At 40.0% G+C, this 24,253-nt stretch overlaps 3 protein-coding genes across 3 annotated transcripts; 2 read left to right on the forward strand and 1 right to left on the reverse strand.

Moving 5' to 3' along the window:
- Positions 1-1,095: 1,095 nt before the first annotated feature.
- Positions 1,096-15,760, forward strand: LOC103505461 (DNA-directed RNA polymerase II subunit RPB1). Its single transcript, XM_026820804.1, is given in 13 exon segments — positions 1,096-1,302; positions 2,245-2,413; positions 3,168-3,318; positions 4,215-4,362; positions 4,980-5,202; positions 6,704-6,914; positions 8,912-9,213; positions 10,215-10,428; positions 10,610-10,648; positions 11,421-11,785; positions 12,334-12,563; positions 12,903-14,796; positions 14,964-15,760. Coding segments are annotated over 12 exon segments (4,080 nt in total). The 5' UTR covers positions 1,096-1,098; the 3' UTR covers positions 14,727-14,796; positions 14,964-15,760.
- A 2,116-nt stretch (positions 15,761-17,876) lies between these two features.
- On the forward strand, positions 17,877-19,965 carry LOC103505462 (DNA-directed RNA polymerase II subunit RPB1-like). The gene is made up of 5 exons (XM_017442432.1): positions 17,877-17,897; positions 18,113-18,241; positions 18,878-19,040; positions 19,539-19,749; positions 19,878-19,965. Exons 1-5 carry the CDS (start codon positions 17,877-17,879, stop codon positions 19,963-19,965), a joined length of 612 nt encoding a protein of 203 aa, XP_017297921.1.
- A 1,510-nt stretch (positions 19,966-21,475) lies between these two features.
- On the reverse strand, positions 21,476-21,974 carry LOC113465876 (protein atonal homolog 8-like). The gene has a single exon (XM_026820803.1). The coding sequence runs from the start codon at positions 21,937-21,939 to the stop codon at positions 21,505-21,507; it is 435 nt and encodes a 144-aa protein (XP_026676604.1). The 5' UTR covers positions 21,940-21,974; the 3' UTR covers positions 21,476-21,504.
- Between the last annotated feature and the right edge of the window lie 2,279 nt (positions 21,975-24,253).

A 24,253-nucleotide genomic window follows, 5' to 3' on the forward strand; every position in this document is an offset into this window, starting at 1 on the left:
GAGTCTATCGCGATAAGCACTACACCACTGAGGTTGGAAAAAAATTAATATTACAACAAAAATGGAAAAAGGGCAGATTAGTCTTTTCAGTGGACTATTCAGTCAATGAGTCAGATCCTAACTACCTCTATCTATAAGGAGTTTAAAAGTGAGTTACATGTTTTAGGATCTGACTTATTACCTGAGTTGTCCACCGAAAAGAGTTATTCTTTTGACTTTTTCTTATCACTCACTCTTTAATTAAACATGTTTACCGTGGTGGACTGCAATCTGAAACGAATGATATGGAATGTGCAGAAGATCTTCCATATTAACAAGCGTCTGCCCACTGATCTGAATCCGTTGCGAGTGTTGCAAGGTATGTAGTTCCATATCCTTATGAGGAAAGTATTATCCTAGGCATGGATCCAAAGTTTGCCCGCCCTGATTGGATGTTGGTGACGGTACTGCCTGTGCCACCCCTGAGTGTGAGACCTGCTGTAGTCATGCATGGATCAGCTAGGAATCAGGTGAGGATTAGAAGACAATGTTTTGTCATCCTAACATAACATAAAGATATTATGAAACTAATGAAACATTTACTTAGGTAGGAATTTTTAGACAAACATTTTTATGACATGGTCAACCGTTTTAGCCATTTTTAGACAGGTTAGGGTCGAAAATTTGATTTTATTTTTAGGCAGCCTATAAGTTAAGGCTTGTAATAAGTTATAACTCATGTGTGTGAACAGTTTGACACCAAAACACAAATAATTTTTTGTCTTATTGCTTTGTTTGGTAGTGTATATTAAGGCGGTCTCTTCCTGATCCCTTATGTGCCACATCAATTTTAGTTTAGGACTATTGCACTACTTGGCAGTGTAAGTAGGTGTTTTCTCCCTCAACCCATTTTCTTCTAAAATATGTTGTTGTTGTTTTCAAATGCTCGGAGTTGACTATTAGGTCATTTTCCCTCGTGCATCCCAATACTTTGCTACCAAGTTGTCTAGATGCGAAATCCACCGCGTTAACCACTGAGGTTGTTCTTTCATGTGTGTCACTAAGAAAGAAAAGAAACATCAATTCAATTTGTAACTTCCATTTTTCTTTCAGGAACAAATGATGAACATCCTCATGTTCTTACCAATCTGGGACGGCAAGATGCCTCAGCCTTGCATCCTCAAACCCAAACCTCTATGGACCGGCAAACAGGTGTTCTCTCTGATCATCCCGGGCAATGTAAATATGACTCGCACTCACTCTACACATCCTGACGATGAAGATTCTGGTCCATACCAGTGGATATCACCAGGAGATACCAAGGTAATTTATAAATTTTCATTTATTTTCATATTATAAATGGAAAATCTCCAGTCTTGCAATGAATTCCAGCCCATTGTGATCTAGCGAGCACTGCAACCGTAGCGTAGATTACCTGACTAAGAAGGAAACAAAAACTAATAGTACATCACCACAGAATATACCTTGTGATTTATTTAAAATATTTCTGGCTGGGGGACATTAAACAGGGAGTAGACCAGCTTAGTCTGACTGGGGGACTTTAAACAGGGAGGATACCGGGCCAAAATTTCCCTTTCTAGAGAAATAGCAAAGGTTGAATGCGAAAGGCATCCAAACGTAATTTTTTCTAGCCATAACCAAATGTCAGCCCAAAGGTACCAGTGGATATCACCAGGAGATACCAAGGTAATTTATAAATTTTCATATTATAAATGGAAAATCTCCAGTCTTACAATGAATTCCAGCCCATTGTGATCTAGCGAGCACTGCAACCGTAGCGCAAATTACCTGGCTAAGAAGGAAACAAAAACTAATAGTACATCACCACAGAATATACCTTATGATTTAGTTTTAATATTTCTGGCTGAGGGACATTAAACAGGGAGTAGACCAGCTTAGTCTGGCTGGGGGACTTTAAACAGGGAGGGTATCAGACCAAAATTTCCCTTTCTAAAGAAATAGCAAAGGTTGAATGCGAAAGGCATCCACTCGTAATTTTTTCTAGCCATAACCAAATGTCAGCCCAGAGCCATCACCCTAGGGCTGATTGAGAGGCTGACGAAAAACGCCGACCTCGTCTGAACACGGGAAAAGGCTAATTCATAAATGAAGAAAAAGAAAACAATTTCCGTAGTTCCTCATTTTTTCAAGCCCTTTAAAAGTGGATCTACACAAGCCTAACTAACCCATTCTCCAATATTATGATAAAGTAAGTCCAATTAACCCATTGGTGTCCGTTTTCAGGTCGTAGTAGAACACGGGTCTCTCCTCATGGGAATCCTGTGTAAGAAATCTCTAGGTACATCATCTGGATCTCTACTGCATATCTGTTTCCTAGAATTGGGACATGAAGTGTGTGGTCGGTTCTACGGTAACATTCAGACTGTGGTTAACAACTGGCTTCTATTGGAAGGTAAGTAAGACTTTTCTATTGGAAGGTAAGTAAGACAATTTCTTCCGTACACAAAAAACCCACTTTGAGACTTAGGTGTTGGTAACAGAACAACAGAACATTTACAGTCGGATACAATGAAAAGGAGGTACAAAGGCTGGGGTTTACCAACTCGCGATTGAGATGAAACGTGGATTTCTTTTGCATTTTTCTCCGTACACAAAACGCCCACTTTGAGACTTAGGTGTTGGGGCGAATAGGCTTAAAAGTTGACTAAAAGAGTTAAACTTGTACGCGTCTCTCTGAGTCTAGCGTCAGTGTTTTTTTTTATTTTATTTTTTTGACAAATACTTTCTTTATTTGGTAACAGACCAACAGAACATTTACAGTCGGATACAATGAAAAGGAGGTACAAAGGCTGGGGTTTACCAACTCGCGATTGAGATGAAACGTGGATTTCCCTATACTAGCCAGGTCAACCTCGGATTGAACTCAATCCTGACACAATCCACTGTGGTAAAACTCGACCGTAACCACTCGACCACACAGGTGGGACGAAGTACTAATTTCATGTCTCGTTGTTGGGTGCAATAGTCCTACACACTTTACTCCGCACACGGGAATTTCGTCAGAAAAGACCCTCATTTCAATGTAATGTTGTCTCATTTTGTTGGGTGCAATAGTCCTACACACTTTACTCCGCACACGGGAATTTCGTCAGAAAAGACCCTACCCTCATTTCAATGTAATGTTGTCTCATTGTTCTTCTCTTCAGGTCACTCTATCGGAATTGGTGATACTATTGCCGATCCTCAGACCTACCTGGAAATCCAGATGGCCATTAAGAAAGCTAAAGAGGATGTGATAGAGGTTATTCAGAAAGCACACAATATGGATCTGGAGCCCACTCCGGGTAACACACTCAGGTATTTATTGTGTTGAGTGGAAGAGATTTTTTTTAGATGAAACGCGGATTTCCCTATACTAGCCAGGTCAACCTCGGATTGAACTCAATCCTGACACAATCCACTGTGCTAAAACTCGACTGTAACCACTCGACCACACAGGTGGGCAAAGTACTAATTTCATGTCTCATTGTTGGGTGCAATAGTCCTACACACTTTACTCCGCACACGGGAATTTCGTCAGAAAAGACCCTCATTTCAATGTAATGTTGTCTCATTGTTCTTCTCTTCAGGTCACTCTATCGGTATTGGTGATACTATTGCCGATCCTCAGACCTACTTGGAAATCCAGATGGCCATTAAGAAAGCTAAAGAGGATGTGATAGAGGTTATTCAGAAAGCGCACAATATGGATCTGGAGCCCACTCCGGGTAACACACTCAGGTATGTATTGTGTTGAGTGGAAGAGATTGCAGTGGGCATTAAGGTCATTAACCTTTTTGTTTCCGTTTGACCAGCTGAACCAGACAACTGGAGCAAAAGGAATTGTGTGAACAGGGAGCAGGTGGGCAAACCTCTAACCAGCCTACTTACGTTAGCTGGCACTTGTTCTTGTTATTGGCAAAATTGGGGCTTCATTTATTTAAGAATTAAACACAGCAAATAATGAAACAACTAACAGATTATTTCCATGGTCTTGAAGAATAAGTCCTCACGAGGGTTGATCGCATATGTGTGTGGTTCAGAAATCCGGATGAACCATCACACCCCCCCAGTTTCAGCAAGATGTTACAGCAATAGAGAATTTTTTGTCCTATAATAAGCAGGGGGATTCTATTCTACATAGTTATGAAAAGGATAATTCTATTTTACATATGAGAAGGATAATTCTATTCTATTCTAATTCTATCCTACAGGCAAACATTCGAAAATCAAGTGAACAGAATTCTGAACGATGCTCGAGACAAGACAGGAGGTTCTGCTAAGAAATCTCTCACTGAATACAACAATCTGAAGGCTATGGTGGTGGCTGGGTCTAAAGGTTCCAACATTAACATTTCCCAGGTCAGTATTTATTAGGTTATTAGAATGAAAATTAATTTTAAATGTAACATGTACTACTTTTAAACATGTATAAAGAGTGTGAAACTTAAACATGTATAAAGAGTGTGAATTATGAATTATTTATTATTTGTGGTAAAGCAAAGAGCCCCTTCACAATTTTTGTGGGTATCATAATCATAGCATCATGAATCTTTTTACAATGGCAATGACGCCACTGTTCGCTACTATAGTATTTATTAGGTTATTAGAATAAAAATTAATTTTAAATGTAACATGTACTATTTAAACATGTATAAGAGTGTGAAACTTAAACATGTATAAAGAGTGTGAATTAAGAATTATTTATTATTTGTGGTAAAGCAAAGGGCCCCTTCACAATTTTTGTGGGTATCATAATCATAGCACCAGCAATTTTTTTACAATGGCAATGACGCCACTGGTCGCTACTCTTCATAAAGTATCTACTCAATTGACTACTTTCATTTCGCCAGATTTCCAGCAACATGAAAAACGCCAATTCACCTAAAAACGGCCTAAATAAAAATGAACCTTTGTTTTGTCAAAACAGCCTTCAATTTACACTTTCCTAATCGACTTTCCCTCTATTTGTGTCCCAGGTTATCGCTTGTGTAGGTCAACAGAACGTGGAGGGTAAGCGAATCCCATTCGGCTTTCGTAAGCGTACTCTACCTCACTTCATTAAAGACGATTACGGTCCTGAGTCCAGGGGCTTTGTGGAGAATTCCTATCTCGCCGGGCTTACACCATCTGAGTTCTTCTTTCACGCTATGGGAGGTCGTGAGGGTCTCATTGACACGGCCGTCAAGACTGCTGAAACTGGTAAGAAATGAGAAGTCTTTCTGAACTTTTTTAATTGACTAGTTGAACGAACGAAATTCATTCTAAATTTTAATTCGACAATTTTTTCCTTTAGTTTTTTTTTCGAATAAGGCGTTTTAACTCTGGAATATCAGGTCGTTCACGCCGTTCCTTTAGTTTGTCTCTATCTTTCTTTCTTTTTCTTCAATTTTCTACTCTTATTTCGTCCCTCACAATACAAAGGGGCGTAACCCACATTTTTGAAAAATTTCAGGAGAACGAAAACGAACTTTTTTATGTAATAAGAATATGGCTCACGCCAGTTTTGAAAACAAACTACCTATAACTCAGGATTGAATAGGTGTTGGGTTACACTTGTTTGAGACATAAGAATAGAATATACCCTGCTTATACTGCCAGAATGAGACTGAAGTTCCTTTACTCCCGCAGTCTAAGCAAGGTCTTATGTATTTGGTACAATATTTTTAAATTTAAATTACAAATTATTAAATAGACCCTTGCTGATAAAGATATTATGAAACTAATGAAACGTTTACTTAGGTAGGGATTTTTAGACAAACAATTAAGCCATTTTTAGACAAGTTAGGATCGAAAATTTGTTTTTATTTTTAGGCAGCCTATAAGTTTAGGCTTGTAATAAGTTATAACTTATGTGTGTGAACAGTTTGACACCAAAACACAAATAATTTTTTTGTCTTATTGCTTTGTTTGGCAGTGTACCTATATTAAGGCAGTCTATTCCTGATCCCTTATGTGCCGCATCAATTTTAGTGTAGGACTATTGCACTACTTGGCAGTGTAAGTAGGTGTTTTCTCCCTCAACCCATTTTCTTCTAAAATAAAATAGTACTAGTCCCATTCGAGCAGGATTACCAAGATTTTCTCATAATCCAATATTTTTCTCCCCCAGGATGATTTGACTCACAAGCTGGCTGACATTATCAAGTGTAACAACGAGTAACTAAAATTAGAACCCCCAACTTTAAACTCAACACATGAAAGATGTACAGTACTTTTGGCACAATTTTGAGCGCAATGCCATAACCAGGACAAAAGGTATGTTTTTTTTTTTAGAAAGTCTGCCATGTTATTTCTCTGATAAAGGAAGAACCTTAAATAATAAAAGCATTCAGAAAGGTGATTTTTCCTTTGAATATGTGGTCACGTTCTTAGTTTATCACGAAATTTGGACTTAGTACATCAGAAAGGGGATTTTTCCTTTGAATATGTGGTCACGTTCTTAGTTCATCACGAAATTTGGACATTTAGACTCCATATTGATGTTTGAGATTTCGGCCTCATTAACCCCTTCTTATCAATCGTTTACTTTAACCTGTTCTCATCTTTTCTCCCCAGGGCATTGAAGCTATAGGCAAAGTGTACATGCATCTACCCCAGACCGACTCTAAGAAACGTATCATCATTACGGAGAGTGGTGAATTCAAAGGTAGGATTAAAGGAAGGGATATATGTATATACTAATATTGTGTTTACATTCCAGGTTATATTCAGCGTCGTCTAATCAAAGCTATGGAGAGTGTCATGGTGCATTATGACTGTACGGTGCGTAACTCAGTGGGTCAATTGATTCAGTTGAGATATGGAGAGGACGGTCTATGTGGTGAAGCCGTGGAACATCAACGTATCGATACGGTGGCGCTGTCTCATAAGAAGTTCGAGGACAAGTACCGGTTCGATCCGAGCAATGAAAGGTGAGTCGAACAAAATTGAACGTCTTTTTTCCCCAGGGTATTGAAGCTATAGGCAAAGTGTACATGCATCTACCCCAGACCGACTCTAAGAAACGTATCATCATTACGGAGAGTGGTGAATTCAAAGCCATTGCTGATTGGCTGCTGGAAACTGACGGTACTTCACTGATGAAAGTACTGAGTGCGGTTGGAAAAAATGAATATTACAACAAAAATGAAAAAAGGGCAGATTAGTCTTTTCAGTGGACTATTCAGTCAATGAGTCAGATCCTAACTACCTCTACCTATAAGGAGTTTAAAAGTGAGTTACATGTTTTAGGATCTGACTAATTACCTGAGTTGTCCACCGAAAAGAGTTATTCTTTTGACTTTTTCTTATCACCCACTCTTTAATTAAACATCTATACCATGGTGGACCACTTTAGCTGGAAGTGAGTGACTTTACAAAAGAAAATGTTATTTTGACCACAAAATAACCCTACCTGTCATTTTCCGTAAGTCTGTGGAGAAGGAAATGAACACTGTGCTACAGTTCTACGGTCTGTACGTAAACTATCGTCATCTCGCTCTACTATGTGACGTCATGACAGCTAAGGGTCATCTGATGGCTATCACACGTCACGGTATCAATAGACAAGATACAGGTGCTCTCATGAGATGTTCATTCGAGGAGACAGTAGATGTATTGATGGATGCTGCAGCTCATGCTGAGGCTGATCCTATGCGTGGTGTCTCGGAGAATATTATCATGGGACAACTCCCTCGTATATACTAATTGTGTTTATACATTTCAGGTTATATTCAGCGTCGTCTAATCAAAGCTATGGAGAGTGTCATGGTGCATTATGACTGTACGGTGCGTAACTCAGTGGGTCAGTTGATTCAGTTGAGATATGGAGAGGACGGTCTATGTGGTGAAGCCGTGGAACATCAACGTATTGATACGGTGGCGCTGTCTCATAAGAAGTTCGAGGACAAGTACCGGTTCGATCCGAGCAATGAAAGGTGAGTCGAACAAGAACGTTTAAAAAGAGGAACTTTCATTGTGATAAACATAAACGCTTGTCACAAATGTCGTTCCCCGCTTAATGAACTTCGCTAAATTTTATGACTTGAATTGGACTCGAACCACCAACCTCCCAGAGTCTATCGCGATAAGCACTACACCACTGAAGTTGGAAAAAAATTAATATTACAACAAAAATGGAAAAAGGGCAGAATAGTCTTTTCAGTGGACTATTCAGTCAATGAGTCAGATCCTAACTACCTCTACCTGTTAGGAGTTTAAAAGTGAGTTACATGTTTTAGGATCTGACTAATTACCTGAGTTGTCCACCGAAAAGAGTTATTCTTTTGACTTTTTCTTATCACTCACTCTTTAATTAAACATCCTTTACCATGGTGGACCACTTTAGCTGGAAGTGAGTGACTTTACAAAAGAAAATGTTATTTTGACCACAAAATAACCCTACCTGTCATTTTGTGGTGGACCACTTTAGCTGGAAGTGAGTGACTTAACAAAAGAAAATGTTATTTTGACCACAAAATAACCCTACCTGTCATTTTCGGACATCCTTTATTATGTTTTGACCTTCTATTCTCTCTCCCCTTCAGACAACTCCGTCGTATATTCAACGAGGATGTCCTGCGGGAACTGATGGGATCTGGTGACGTCATATCTGAGTTGGAGAAGGAAATGGTGGACCACTTTAGCTGGAAGTGAGTGACTTTACAAAAGAAAAAGTTATTTTGGCCACAAAATAACCCTACCTGTCATTTTCGGACATCCTTTATTATGTTTGAACCTTCTATTCTCTCTCCTCTTCAGACAACTCCGTCGTATATTCAACGAGGATGTCCTGCGGGAACTGATGGGATCTGGTGACGTCATATCTGAGTTGGAGAAGGAATGGGAGAAACTATGCGAGGATCGGGAAGCATTGCGCGAGATTTTCTCATCCGGAGAGAGCAATGTGGTGTTGCCGTGCAATCTTCAGACAACTTCGTCGTATATTCAACGAGGATGTCCTGCGGGAACTGATGGGATCTGGTGACGTCATATCTGAGTTGGAGAAAGAATGGGAGAAACTATGCGAGGATCGGGAAGCATTGCGCGAGATTTTCTCATCCGGAGAGAGCAATGTGGTGTTACCGTGCAATCTGATGGAAGTGATATTTATACTTCAGAGATGGAAATTGTGGGGAAACGAGAACCTGCGTTTTCTATGTAAGATTATATTTGTGTTGAGTGTGCGTAAGTCTGTGGAGAAGGAAATGAACACTGTGCTACAGTTCTACGGTCTCTACGTAAACTATCGTCATCTCGCTCTACTATGTGACGTCATGACAGCTAAGGGTCATCTGATGGCCATCACACGTCACGGTATCAATAGACAAGATACAGGTGCTCTCATGAGATGTTCATTCGAGGAGACAGTGGATGTATTGATGGATGCTGCAGCTCATGCTGAGGCTGATCCTATGCGTGGTGTCTCGGAGAATATTATCATGGGACAACTCCCTCGTATGGGGACAGGCTGTTTTGATTTGCTGCTGGATGCTGAGAAGTGTAAGGATGGTATTGAGATCCCCCTGGCTACCGGTATGATGGGAGGACCGGCTGGTATGTTCTTCGGTAGTGCTGCCACGCCAAGCTCTATGTCCCCCCAGATGACACCCTGGGCACAGAGTACCCCTGCATATAACGCCCTCATGTCACCTGGTGCTGCGATGACACCAGGAGGTCCTGGGTTCTCACCATCAGGTTCTAGTGAGGCGACATGTCCCCCCAGATGACACCCTGGGCCCAGAGCACCCCTGCATATAACGCCCTCATGTCACCTGGTGCTGCGATGACACCAGGAGGTCCTGGGTTCTCACCATCAGGTTCTAGTGAGGCGACATATCCTTACATATTTAAATACATATTACGTTGGACGGGGGGGGAAGGATCATCACTGTTTCTATTTTGTAGTAAACAGCTATCACATTAGACTCGTGTGGTCTGTGTCGTAGCATGTCCATCTCGTAGTATGTCCCTCATCAGATGGGCGAGAAGTGACACAGTACTTCCGATTTAGGTGCCGGTCTGCTGGGTTAAGGAGACCAGAAAATTACCCGTTGAAATATTTGCAATCAATTACGTGCAAATATTTACTGACCACAAATGAGTCTTTGAAGAAAAAAAAAATCGAGTTTTTTGATTGTCAATGCCAGGCATTGAACCCGGGACCTCCTGCGTGGTAATCAATTGCGTTACCACTGAATTAACCGTAATCTGTCTCGCTACTTGCTACATAGGTGTACGGGAGCTACTGGAGAAGTGTGTAATAGTGGCCGGAGAGGATCAGCTAAGCAAACAGGCTAATGAGAACGCCACCCTATTGTTCCAATGTCTGGTGCGATCTACCCTATGTACCAAACTGGTGGCTGAGAACTATCGGTTGTCATCGGAAGCATTCGAGTGGTTGGTGGGTGAAATCGAGAACAGATTCCAACAGGCACAGGTAAGTCCGTGGTTGTAGATTTATTCTACCTTTACTTTAGGGCAAGGATTTGTAAATATCTTCTTGTAAATAAAGTATACACCCCTTCCATAATTTTTTATCTAATCCACATGGTCGTCCAATTATTGTGGAACATTACTGTAGAGTCAGATTCTGGCTAGGGGACGTTAAACAGCTAACCCCAACCAGCCTAGAGCTAGCTGGCAGTTTTTCAAAGGGTTCTCTCTGGTTTAAAGAACAAGCACAAGTCCTCACGATGGTTACTGCGGTTTAGGACGAGCTAATTAAACTTGGCTAGAGACCATCACCCTGGTGTATGGCAGATAAAAAAAGATATCCTTTCTTTATTCTACCATCACCATTCGGTCAAAGCTAAAGCCGCTAAAACAACATTTACACATTGTAAAATATATTCTCTAAATAATAAGAAAATGACATAATCAATTCCTTTGCATTAGCAAACTTCGCTACTACTTCATGAAGTATCTACTCAATTGACTACTTTCATTTCGCCAGATTTCCAGCAACATGAAAAACGCCAATTCACCTAAAAACGGCCTAAATGATTAGTATTAGTATTAATAGTGCTTTATTTATTCATATTTTTTAACAGTAGGTACAATATTACAATAGTAATAAATACAATAATATGAGTAAGGGAGTGCCTACCTAGACCCTTGTTTGTCTAGAAATAAAAATAAACCTTTGTTTTGTACAAAACAGCCTTCAATTTACACTTTTCTAATCGACTTTCCCTCTCTTTATGTCCCAGGTTATCGCTTGTGTAGGTCAACAGAACGTGGAGGGTAAGCGAATCCCATTCGGCTTTCGAAAGCGTACTCTACCTCACTTCATTAAAGACGATTACGGTCCTGAGTCCAGAGGCTTTGTGGAGAATTCCTATCTCGCCGGGCTTACACCTTCTGAGTTCTTCTTTCACGCTATGGGAGGTCGTGAGGGTCTCATTGATACGGCTGTCAAGACTGCTGAAACTGGTAAGAAATCCCACCATCGACAAAAATTTGTACTCGTTTTTCGATTGCAAATATTTCAACGGGTTACTTTCTGGTGTTCCCGTGTTGACCCAGCCCGGACTCGGGCACTGAGCTTGCTTATATTAAAATAAAAACCTTATCATTTGTTTTTCTCGTGCTTTCCATGATTCAGGTAACTAAGTAAATGTCCTTGTGTTTTTATTCCAGGTGACTGCTAACACAGCTATCTACTACGACCCAGACCCTCAGAACACTGTTATTCCAGAGGATCAGGAATTCGTCAATGTCTACTATGAAATGCCGGACTTTGATCCCACCAGGATTTCCCCCTGGCTACTCCGAATAGAATTGGACCGGAAGAGAATGACAGGTAGGCCTTTAGGAGTGAAAAAGGACGCTTTAGTCCCCGCCATTGGGACTTGAAATTAGAGATTTATGATTCTTGAACTAAATACCTAAGTAGAAGTCTTGAAGAGTAATTAATACATAGTATGTAGTTCTGAATTTCATCAAAACCGTTTACCCCGAATTACATCAAACTCGTATAAATCGTTTCGGAATTAGGTTAAAATTTATAAAAAGGAATCGTTTCGGAAAACAAAGAAGTTTATAAAAAGGCTCTCCAAGGTCCAGTTGAGCACAATATTGAATGAGGAAATTTGAACATTTTTGTCAAATTTCATTAAAATCGGATGAACCGTTTTAGAGTTATGGCGGGAAAAGGAAAAAAAAAACAAACAAACAAACTTACAGACAACCGAAATGCAAAATTGACAAATTAAAACTTAGATCTCGCTTTATTAGTTCAAGAAATATCGTCCACTCTAGTTGCTTCATTCTTGGCATTAATCATATTCTAACTTGTACGTACTTACCTATTCCAATTTATTCTAATTCACACACCGCTTTCTCCCACAGATAAGAAGCTCACTATGGAGGCGATCTCGGAGAAGATTAACGCTGGCTTCGGTGATGATCTCAACTGTATTTTCAACGATGATAACGCTGAGAAGTTAGTACTCCGGATACGAATCATGAATAGTGACGATAGCAAGATGCAAGATGAAGAGGATGCAGTGGATAAGATGGAGGATGATATGTTCTTGCGGTGTATTGAGGCCAACATGTTGTCTGATATGACACTCCAGGTAAAACTAAAATTAGAATCCCCAACTTTAAACTCAACACATGAAAGATGTACAGTACTTTTGGCACAATTTTGAGCGCAATGCCATAACCAGGACAAAAGGTATGTTTTTTTTTTTAGAAAGTCTGCCATGTTATTTCTCTGATAAAGGAAGAACCTTAAATAATAAAAGCATTCAGAAAGGTGATTTTTCCTTTGAATATGTGGTCACGTTCTTAGTTTATCACGAAATTTGGACTTAGTACATCACGAGACTCCAAATTGATGTTTGAGAGTTCGGCCTCCTTAACCCCTTCTTATCAATCGTTTACTTTAACCCATTCTCATCTTTTTTCCCCAGGGTATTGAAGCTATAGGCAAAGTGTACATGCATCTACCCCAGACCGACTCTAAGAAACGTATCATCATTACGGAGAGTGGTGAATTCAAAGCCATTGCTGATTGGCTGCTGGAAACTGACGGTACTTCACTGATGAAAGTACTGAGTGAACGAGATGTAGATCCAGTGAGAACATTCTCCAATGATATCTGTGAGATATTCCAGGTGCTGGGTATTGAAGCCGTCCGTAAGTCTGTGGAGAAGGAAATGAACACTGTGCTACAGTTCTACGGTCTCTACGTAAACTATCGTCATCTCGCTCTACTATGTGACGTCATGACAGCTAAGGGTCATCTGATGGCTATCACACGTCACGGTATCAATAGACAAGATACAGGTGCTCTCATGAGATGTTCATTCGAGGAGACAGTAGATGTATTGATGGATGCTGCAGCTCATGCTGAGGCTGATCCTATGCGTGGTGTCTCGGAGAATATTATCATGGGACAACTCCCTCGTATGGGGACAGGCTGTTTTGATTTGCTGCTGGATGCTGAGAAGTGTAAGGATGGTATTGAGATCCCCCTGGCTACCGGTATGATGGGAGGACCGGCTGGTATGTTCTTCGGTAGTGCTGCCACGCCAAGCTCCATCCCGGGACCTCCTGCATGGTAATCAATCGCGTTACCACTGAACTAACCGTAATAATATGTCTTGCTACTTGCTACATAGGTGTACGGGAGCTACTGGAGAAGTGTGTAATAGTGGCCGGAGAGGATCAGCTAAGCAAACAGGCTAATGAGAAGTGAGGCGAGTGGTATGTCTCCTAGTACCTATGGTGCATGGAGTCCTGGTAGTCCTAGCTCACCAGGAGGTCCTCCTATGTCTCCCTACATTAGCTCCCCTACCTCTGCCGGACACTCACCCTCTTACTCCCCCTCTAGCCCTGCCTACATCCCACAGTCACCCTCCATGACACCTACATCTCCTACCTACTCCCCAACCTCCCCTGCCTATCCTGAATATGCCTCCCCCTCCGCTAACTCCTACTCACCCACATCCCCCTCCTACTCACCCACCTCACCGTCCTATTCCCCTACTTCCCCTTCCTACTCACCCACCTCTCCCTCGTACTCACCTACCAGTCCGTCTTACTCACCCACATCCCCCAGCTACTCACCCACTTCCCCCTCCTACTCACCCACTTCCCCTTCCTACTCTCCTACCTCTCCTTCTTACTCACCCACTTCTCCTTCTTATTCTCCCACCTCTCCCTCCTACTCACCCACAAGTCCAAGTTACTCGCCTACCAGTCCTTCCTACTCACCCTCGTCTCCACAATACGCACCTACATCCCCATCCTACTCACCCACTTCTCCTTCTTACTCTCCCTCCTCCCCCTCCTACTCACCCACCAGTCCCAACTACTCCCCAACCTCTCCCAAACACTACTCACCCACAAGTCCGTCGTACTCACCCACTTCCCCCTCCTATTCCTCTCCTCAATACACGCCCGAGTCTCCCCAATACTCTCCCACAGCTCAGTCCTACTCACCCACCAGTCCAAGCTACTCACCCACCTCCCCATCCTACTCCCCCTCCTCTCCTGCCTCTCCCACTTCCCCCCGCTACTCTCCCTCGTCACCCAACTACTCACCCACAAGCCACGCCTACTCGCCTACCAGTCCTCAGTACTCACCCACCACTTCCAAGTACTCACCCACATCTCCCCGTACCTACACGCCTACAAGTCCCAACTATTCCCCTACGTCACCCACATACTCCCCTGCATCACCCACTTACTCACCCACATCGCCTGCGTATACTTCTAATGATGAGAACTAATTATTCACCAATACCCTATCACCTTTTGGTATTACTATACTATTACTTTCCCCTAATAATAGAAAAAGAGGTAAAGACACTTCTACGCATGCGAATTATTTGTCCTCAAATACCCTATTTCTTTTTGTTCTTATCCCATTTCTTTACCTTGGTTATGAACAAAGACACTTCTAATGGTTTTAGGAATAACTTCCGAAACCCCCCATTTCTTTACCGACCCTAATAATAGAAAAAGAGGTAAAGACACTTCTACTCATGCGAATTATTTGTCCTCAAATACCCTATTTCTTTTTGTTCTTATCCTATTTCTTTACCTTGGTTATGAACAAAGACACTTACCCCCATTTCTTTACCGTAGGCAAAGTTAGATGATTTATTCTACCTTTACTTTAGGGCAATTTGTAAATATCTTCTTGTAAATAAAGTATACACCCCTTCCATAATTTTTTATCTAATCCACATGGTCGTCCAATTATTATGGAACATAGTTTTAAGGTGACGAATTATAACGAATGATATTTTCGTCATAGAATGTAATTTTGTACATATTGGTTTTACTGCTCTTACGAGTACTACTTACTTTCCGTTTCTGTAGTGATAGATATTCCTATGAATGTACTTTCAACCTAGAATAGTGGAACCTTTGCCAGGTTCCAGGATTTTAGATTTGACTCACTAAACATGAAGTGGTAGAGTAATCTATCTATGATATTGAATGCACTGACTAGTTAATAGGTTAATAGCTATTAATTTGGGAGAATAAGTATTTGTCTCATCTTGTCATGCAGAAGGTCCGAGGTTGATTTCCAAGACATATATATCCACGGACCTTTAAAGTATTTTCTGTATATCGTTCAAATTACCAAAATTAGTCGTCGGGGTTATGAATAAAATGAAACATTGTAAATTTGTAGCCTTCTTGGTTCTTGGACTGTATTTGAAGATCAGGTGGCGCTTCGAAAATCACGATTTTCATGCTTAATTTTCGAGATCCATTTCCTGACTCTAGAATTTTATTTAAGAAAATGCTGGGATAGTTTATAATTATAAACTTTAAGATGAACTTTTGTTAAATATAAAGTAAGCTAAGTTTTAAGTTGTTCGTTGTAAAAACTATTTTTTTTTTTTTTTTTAATTGAAAACAATAAAAAAAAAAGATTTTATACATTAAGGTAAAGAAAGCACTGCCGTTTTTATTTTCTAATTTTTTAATACATTTATGTAGGGAACAAATATTTCAACATGGTAATACGAGGCCATGGTAATATTCCTTATGGAAACGACCGACATTCTAAATGGACATTTCAAAGTCAGAAAAAGCCTATGATCGCTTCCACCACTCAAAAAATTATGGAGTTTCCAAACAAACTGAATTAAAGAATATTAATACTCTATTTTAAAGTATAATAACCAAGTGTTTGCACTGAAATTGGATGGAGGGAGCCGGACTGACGGGATATAAAAATTCTTGTGTAACACTGGGCCGTGTTTTTAGTCCGTCCTTCCTTTATTATTACAATAGTAATAAAAAGGTATAAGGGACGGACTATTGTATTCGCCTCGGTGTCGTCTGTGGAGTTTCCAAACAAACTGAATTAAAGAATATTAATACTCTATTTTAAAGTATAATAACCAAGTGTTTGCACTGAAATTGGATGGAGGGAGCCGGAATGACGGGATATAAAAATTCTTAGAGGTGTAACACAGGGCCGTGTTTTTTCTCCTGATATCTTCAAATTTCATTCAGAACGCAAAATGTAAATGTCTACCCTGAAAAACGTGGAAAAAGGTAAGAATTTAGGAATCTATAAAATAGGCCAAGGCATCACATCGTACTATTAAGAGAGATAACGTACTCTACTCAAATGCCATCAACCCAGAACTTAGAAAATTATTTAAATCTTCACAAAAACTGCACTTGATCCTCTTCTACACAAAAAACGGGGATAATCTCTCTCGCTCTCTTTCTCTCACACACATTACATAGGCCCTCTCTCTCACTCACACACACATTACATAGGCGCCTCTAGAGCACACCTGTCTACGATCATAAATCCTTAATCACCACACATGCGATCCGTTAACCCTCTGCTGTCCGGGAATTTAAAGCCAGAATAATACCTATCCAGACCTTTTTTTTTCATTAGTCACTACTGTCGCACCTTATTGCGATTTCAGTTACATGATTTTATCGTAGATCGAATTTTGTATTCAATAATTTTATGGTCTGTCTCCCTTAAAAAAAAAAATAGGTAGAAAGTAAAAAAACTAAATTGGAAAATTAAATGCGAAATAATGCTCCTCCTTTTCGACCTCAAATTTTCAAGCTTCACCGGGAATTGAACCCGGGTCTTCTACGTGCAAATCGAGAGAAAGAAACAACAAGGTACCATACCTACGTAATGGGAGCTAAAGATAACTAGGTAGGTACATACCTTTATTTATTCTGCCTTTTTGGTAGAATAAATGGCAGAAAAAAGATGCAAGAATAACTTCTTTATTCTGCCATCACCATTCGGCTATGGCTGAAGCCGCTACAACAACTTACCTGCGATTAAGTAGATAATATCTGTTGGAATCTAGCCCATATGGAACAGCAATGGGTTGACACACATGGACACTCGATACAATACCTACATGATGATTAAACACTTGTCTGAGCCAAGTGGAACCTATCTCTGCTCATATACAGGGTATGCCACACTCAGGTATCCAATCCACATTGCAATATCATTGTTGTCGAGGTTTACCACCGTAAATTATCTCGAGATTGTGTGTAATCCAAGATTAGACCCGGAAATCCTGGCTCAATCACAATCCTAAATAGGTAATATGCATCTACACGTTAAAAACATTCTTAGAGATGAAAGACTTCAAGAAGCCCCCCCAAAAAGGTTTTGGGTTATTGACGTTAACTCTAATGGTGTGTCCACAACTCCACACAATATAGTCGACCGGCCATCGATTGATGTCGACTGAACAGTCCACACTGCCTGGACAACATAGATTCACCCCGTCGATCGATGGCCGGTCGACTATGTTTGGACACAGCTTTAGACTTCAAGAAGCCCCCCATTAGGTTTTGGTAAGAACTACAGTTTGGTTTCATTTAGGTACCTAAGTTAGCGGAGTTCTGAATAAGACTAAAAAATGGAGGATGAGACCAAATGGGTTAACAATGCCAACAGTTTTTGCGGTTAAGCACTCCACCCCGCCAAATCAAAAAAGTTTGGCCATGCTTCAAAAAGCTATTATCTGTCACAGGCAAACTAGCCTTTCCAGGTAGTAGAAGAGGAAAAACTACAAATGATGGAAGAAAATGGATTGAACTATATGCTAAATGTTTGACTTTCTAGTCCACTTATGAAAACCCTTGTTGATTTCAGGTGGAGAATATTCATGTGACTCCTCGTCAAATTATCACACCTCAGAACAATCGACCTGTCATGGGTATTGTACAGGATACATTGACTGCTGTCAGGAAGATGACTAAACGAGATGTATTCTTAGACAAGGTAAGTCCATCACACCTCGGAACAATTAACCAACAATAGTGTCTTACGGTAAGGTGACGAAGTAAAGGAATTTTAATTGTGTTAAGCATAAATGCTTGTCACAAATGTTGTTCCCTGCTTAATGCACTACGCTAAATTTTATGACTTGACTCATTATTTATTATTACGGGTCACTACGGGTCCCTTAAAGATAGGCTTGCCAAATATCCAAAATGTCGATTCGGGACGCGAATCCGCGAACATAATTGCCAAATCCGCGAACAAATTCGCCAAATCTGCGACCATAATCGCGAAATCCGCGAACAAAATCGCCAAATCCGCGAACATAATCGCGAAATCCGCGAACAAAATCGCTTGGCCAAGAGCCTCCTTTCCTTTACTAATTATTTCTCAATATATTTTTTAACTCTGATAATGCTGCCTCTGTTCTCTATGAGACTAATTGTGCCCCGTTCTCCAAGTACAGAGCCCAAAAAACTCGTACTCTACCGAGTTCAAACCCAGGATCTCCGTTGTGGAAACCTAGTACAAACTCAGGCACTGAGCTTGCTTATATAAAAATAAAATCCTTTTCATTTGTTTTTCTCGTGTTTTCCATGATTCAGGTAACTAAATGTCCTTGTGTTTTTATTCCAGGTGACAGCTAACACAGCTATCTATTACGATCCAGACCCTCAGAACACTGTTATTCCAGAGGATCAGGAATTCGTCAATGTCTACTATGAAATGCCGGACTTTGATCCCACTAGGATTTCCCCCTGGCTACTCCGAATAGAACTGGACCGGAAGAGAATGACAGGTAAGCCTTTAGGAGTGAAAGGTTCTTGTCCCCCCGTTGCGTTGATTCTAGTTCTGAAATCGCTCCATTTCTTCAAAATCGTGTGCCTACAATTAAGTTCGTTCCCTAATTATGGTGACAAAGAATTTTTTTTAAAGGCTCCTCAAGGTCGAATTATTTGACCCAATGAGGAAATTTCAATTTTACTTTTTTGTCTAATTTCATTAAAATCGCATAAAACATTCGAGAGTTATGGCCGTAAAAGAAGAAAACAACAAACAACCTAAATGCAAAACCGACGAATTAAAACTTAGATCTCGCTTTATTAGTTCAAGAAATATCGTCCACTCTAGTTGCTTCATTCTTGGCGTTAATCATATTCTAACTTGTACCTATTCCAATTTATTCTAATTCACACACCGCTTTCTCCCACAGATAAGAAGCTCACTATGGAGGCAATCTCGGAGAAGATTAACGCTGGCTTCGGTGATGATCTCAACACACCGCTTTCTCCCACAGATAAGAAGCTCACTATGGAGGCAATCTCGGAGAAGATTAACGCTGGCTTCGGTGATGATCTCAACTGTATATTCAACGATGATAACGCTGAGAAGTTAGTACTCCGGATCCGAATCATGAATAGTGACGATAGCAAGATGCAAGATGAAGAGGATGCAGTCGATAAGATGGAGGATGATATGTTCTTGCGGTGTATTGAAGAAACAGATAGGTACCTACACTAAAAAGAAAAATAGACGTGTTAGAGCTCACTTCGCTCGAACACTCAGATCACCCAGTATTCGGGGTTATGCGTTAATCTTGTGGAGTGTCAATTTCGGTTTGGTTCTTAATTCTCAGGTCAGGATCAGGGGGAATCTGGAGTCAGAAGTCTGAGATTCAAAGGTCTGGGAGGGCAAAGATTTATGAAAAACGGTGGAATGAGTGATTCTAATGCGTAATTTCAAATAAACAGGGATTTTTTTTTTCTTCTTTTTTTTACATTTTGATAGAGGAGACTGTAATAACAGAGATTTTTTCGAGAACGAACCTTATCTGTTTAGGATAAAGTCCGCCCCGGGCGGAAAAATGCTGTCACTTGTCACTATTCTATTTAATTGAACGCTACTAAAGTCCTCTTGAAAATGTCGGGAAATTTGGATTTCTCGCTGTCGAATGGGAATTGAACCCAGGATCTCCAGATTGTAAGCCACTTAAACCCGTTCGTTTACGGAAATTGTTGATAGGCAAGATATCGACCCGAAATCCGAAATTACTCAAATCCGCACGGCTTGAATGAAGATTTTAATAGGAAGAAGATAATTGCCCAAACTGCCCGAGGCAATAATTTTTATCCGAATCCATGATATGACCAGGTGTTCCGGTAAACTTCGTGACTTCGTGTTGAAGGCAGCATCTTCTGAACTTGTTTACTTGCTGAATTATTGTGATATTCGAAGAGGTTTTTTAATGGTAGGTTAAGATACCTAATAGGAGTAGGCATCTCCTTTTTTCACCAAGAGGAAACAGCGAATTAGATGATTTATTTTGACAAACTACCTATACCTAATTACCTACCTTAACATAGGTACTTTGAAGTTTCTTTTTTACGTAGGTCTATGTGCCTTATTGTGGCCTCATTCTGCCTTCAAAATCGCCTGATCATCTTTTTATTCAATTACTCGTATTATTTTTTCTCTTCTTCTTTTTACTTTTTCTGTTCCCTTTTTCGGGATTTGAACCCGATTTTAATGTGTTTGGAGAGAAAGAATACAAAATTAACACAAAGAAATTATTATTAAAGTTCATTTTCAAAAATTGAAATATTTTGAATCGTTTTCAAGTTATATTTGCTTCAGATTTCATTATAACATTTTCATGGGCATAGAAACACTATAAGATTCATATAAAAAATTTAATAACAAAACAAAATCTCTGTACAAAAAGAAAAAGATAGATTTCTGATTGAAACAAAACAAAATAATTACAAGTTGAGGGTACAATAATGACTGTACAAAATGGATTTTGTTAGGAGTTTTGTGAAAGTGGATTTTGTAGAACCCAAAGATCTTGTGGAGTGGAAGACACTTTTGAAGCAAATGCACAGTGACTTTTGCCTTGCTCAGATAATTAAATGTATACCTACTTTAAGTAGACATCTTGGATCTGATTGCTCAAGTAACGAAAAAGTCCGTTATGGAAAGCTACATATACCAGAAATATTCTTTAGGTTCTAAAAAAATACATTGAACAATGAAAGTACAAGAGTAGAGCGAACCAATCAATAAAATTTATTTATTGAAGGATTGCTCAAGTTATGGGCTGTCAAATTTCTCACTTCTAGAATAAATAGTCAGAACCCTAATCATCGTCATCCTCCTTCGACTTTTTCTTCACTTTCCCCTCAAGCTGTATGGTTTTGGTGACATCTTCGACACAAGATCACAAAATGGTGTACATTCTAGAAAAAATATAAATAGTTAGAACCCTAATCATCGTCATCCTCCTTCGACTTTTTCTTCACTTTCCCCTCAAGCTGTATGGTTTTGGTGACATCTTCGACACAAGATTCAATGCTTGGTTCTGATTGGTCACGACTATAGTCATGTCCTGCTATTCTGGACAAGGTCATGATGTATGAGCATGCTATCCTCAGTACGGATAGTTTTGACAGTTTCTGATTGGTGGAATAGGCGGGTACAGTTTTTCGCAAAGTCTCAAACGCCGCACTTATCGTATGAACCCGCGTCCTCTCCCTAGCATTCGCTTCAATACGTCTTTCCCTTGTCATATTCTTGTAGTTCCTATTGTAGTTCTGACTAGAGGATTTACTTTTATAACTATCATTTAGCAAATTGGTTTCATCTGAATCATTCGTACAGCTAGAGGCCGTACTGTCATTACTTACACAAGCATTTAACATTTTCAGATCATCTAGTCGTTCGTGCCTTTTGGGTACTCGACTTAGAATCTCGTCGATTGTTTGGATTTGGAAGCAATGCTTTGAAATTAATGGAAGTTGCATTTCCCCTTTGAATTGTCAATCTCAATTTCTGAAAATTAGAGAACCTTGAACTCTTTGTCAAGAGTTCAAATTATTTATGACAAAGTTCACATACAACGGATTTGTTCTGAGCATGGAGAAGGGATAGGTACTATTGATGAAATTGAAATTCGTATCAACTTTAGGTTTAATGTCCTCAGGAATACTATTGGTTGGTTTGCTTTTGAAGGGGAACACTTTTTTCCTAAAGTCCAAAGGCAGGGTACAATGGGTACATTATTGTCTAGAAACTGGAAAGCTATTCGATGAAGTAGACAGTAGGCATTCTCGCCACAATGGGTAGTTTCAACACCACAGAAACTTCTTTGGTCCATCCAGTACGACATGATAAATTCTACACAGACAGGTATCACCAGTATTAGCATATTATCAGTGGGTATCATTTTTTTATACAGATGATTTTAGCTGCTGGCACAGACAGCTGATCCTGCAACGCGTTAAATAAGTTCATAATACATGGATATTATCCACAGGTTCATACGAACATACAATTTAAATGAACATCTAATTTCGGCTATTATTCGGCTCACCTCTAATTAGTGATTCGGATCCTGCAGTTATAGCAGACTGGTGGGCAAGTCACTGACTGCCCAATTTTGCCACACGAGCTGGGCACGATCAACAAATTTGTCGGTAAATCCAAAGGCATTTCTTCGTCTTCAGACTTGACTTTCTTTTCTTTGACTAAGGACAGGGGTTCTTCTTGGTATTCAATCTTAGGAGAACTCTCTCTGGAATCTTTAGAATCACTCCATGGTCTGAATGGACTAGATGTTTTCTTCGAGGATAATCTCGAGTCAATGTTGCACAACCTTTTGACAATGTCCATGTGTTTTGTGTCTTCGTATTTTCTTTTGTTGCTGACAGGAGCATGTTCGAATTGACTGCTGGGTGTTGTGGGTTTGTTGTCTCTGATTTCAATATCACTGATGGATCGACTGCTACTATCTGTGTCAGGATCTTCCAATTCTTCACCGGAACAGAAGCCTGAGGATTCTCGTTCTGCCTGCGTCCCGGGTGACATTTTCATTTCTGAAACAAAGAAAAGACGAGAGATCATTAGTCAACCTGTCAATCTAAAACCTATTGGTATACATATTGGTACAAACTAGAGTGTTTGTTCTGTATTCTCGTGACCTGCGGTTCTAAATCTAAATGATTTGAAATTTCCAACCACATTTCCGGACAAAGAACCACCACCTTTAGGTAACAATCCTAACAATGGGGAACAGAGTATCAATCTAAAACCTATTGGTATACATATTGGTACAAAGTAGAGTGTTTCTTCTGTATTCTCGTGACCTGCGGTTCTAAATCTAAAATCTAAATGATTTGAAATTTCCAACCACATTTCCGGACAAAGAACCACCACCTTTAGGTAACAATCCTAACAATGGGGAACAGAGTCATCGCGGACCTACGGATCAGTGACTTAGCCTGACCTGGAAAAGCAACTGGGAGACTGATGTTACCAATTAAAATAATTAGTCTACAATTTCAAAATCTTTAATGAATCCCAACCACTGCTACCTGAGGAGTCGAGGACTGATTCAAATCTTCACCGAATGGAACAAATCAATGGAATCACCCACAAGTCAAACAGTGGATACACCTGAACGATTTTCAACTCGGTAGCTCGCTTGATTTCAACGGTGTCATGGTGCAGGCGTTATAGATCAGAAGATAACATCACGTAGTTAATTTATTTACATTCCGAGTTCTGTTGATCCAGCATGATTCAAGTGTGAACAAGTTTTTTTGTTTTCGAGATGAGAAATTCAAGCCGTGATGTTTGCATGAGAAAACGGAAGTGGCATCTCACCATGTAGAGAGGATACGAGATGAAATTGATTGAAGAATTGCAGAATCATTGGAAGGTAATTAAAAGAAAATTTACTAAAACATACAAAGACGTTAGCGACGTGTTGGGTATCTAGATTCGAGCGGCTCTAGAGGTTTATCAGACGAGAAAACCATCTTCTAACTAAAAGAGAAGTAAGGTTTTGGGTTATTGACGTTAACTCTAACGGTGTGTCCACAACTCCACACAATATAGTCGACCGGCCATCGATTGATGTCGACTGAACAGTCCACACTGCCTCGACAACATAGATTCACCCCGTCGATCGATGGCCGGTCGACTATGTTTGGACACAGCTTTAGACTTCAAGAA

The sequence above is a fragment of the Diaphorina citri genome, unplaced genomic scaffold (genome assembly GCF_000475195.1).
Source record: "Diaphorina citri unplaced genomic scaffold, Diaci psyllid genome assembly version 1.1 scaffold176, whole genome shotgun sequence".
NCBI classification, from domain to species: Eukaryota; Metazoa; Arthropoda; class Insecta; order Hemiptera; family Psyllidae; genus Diaphorina; species Diaphorina citri.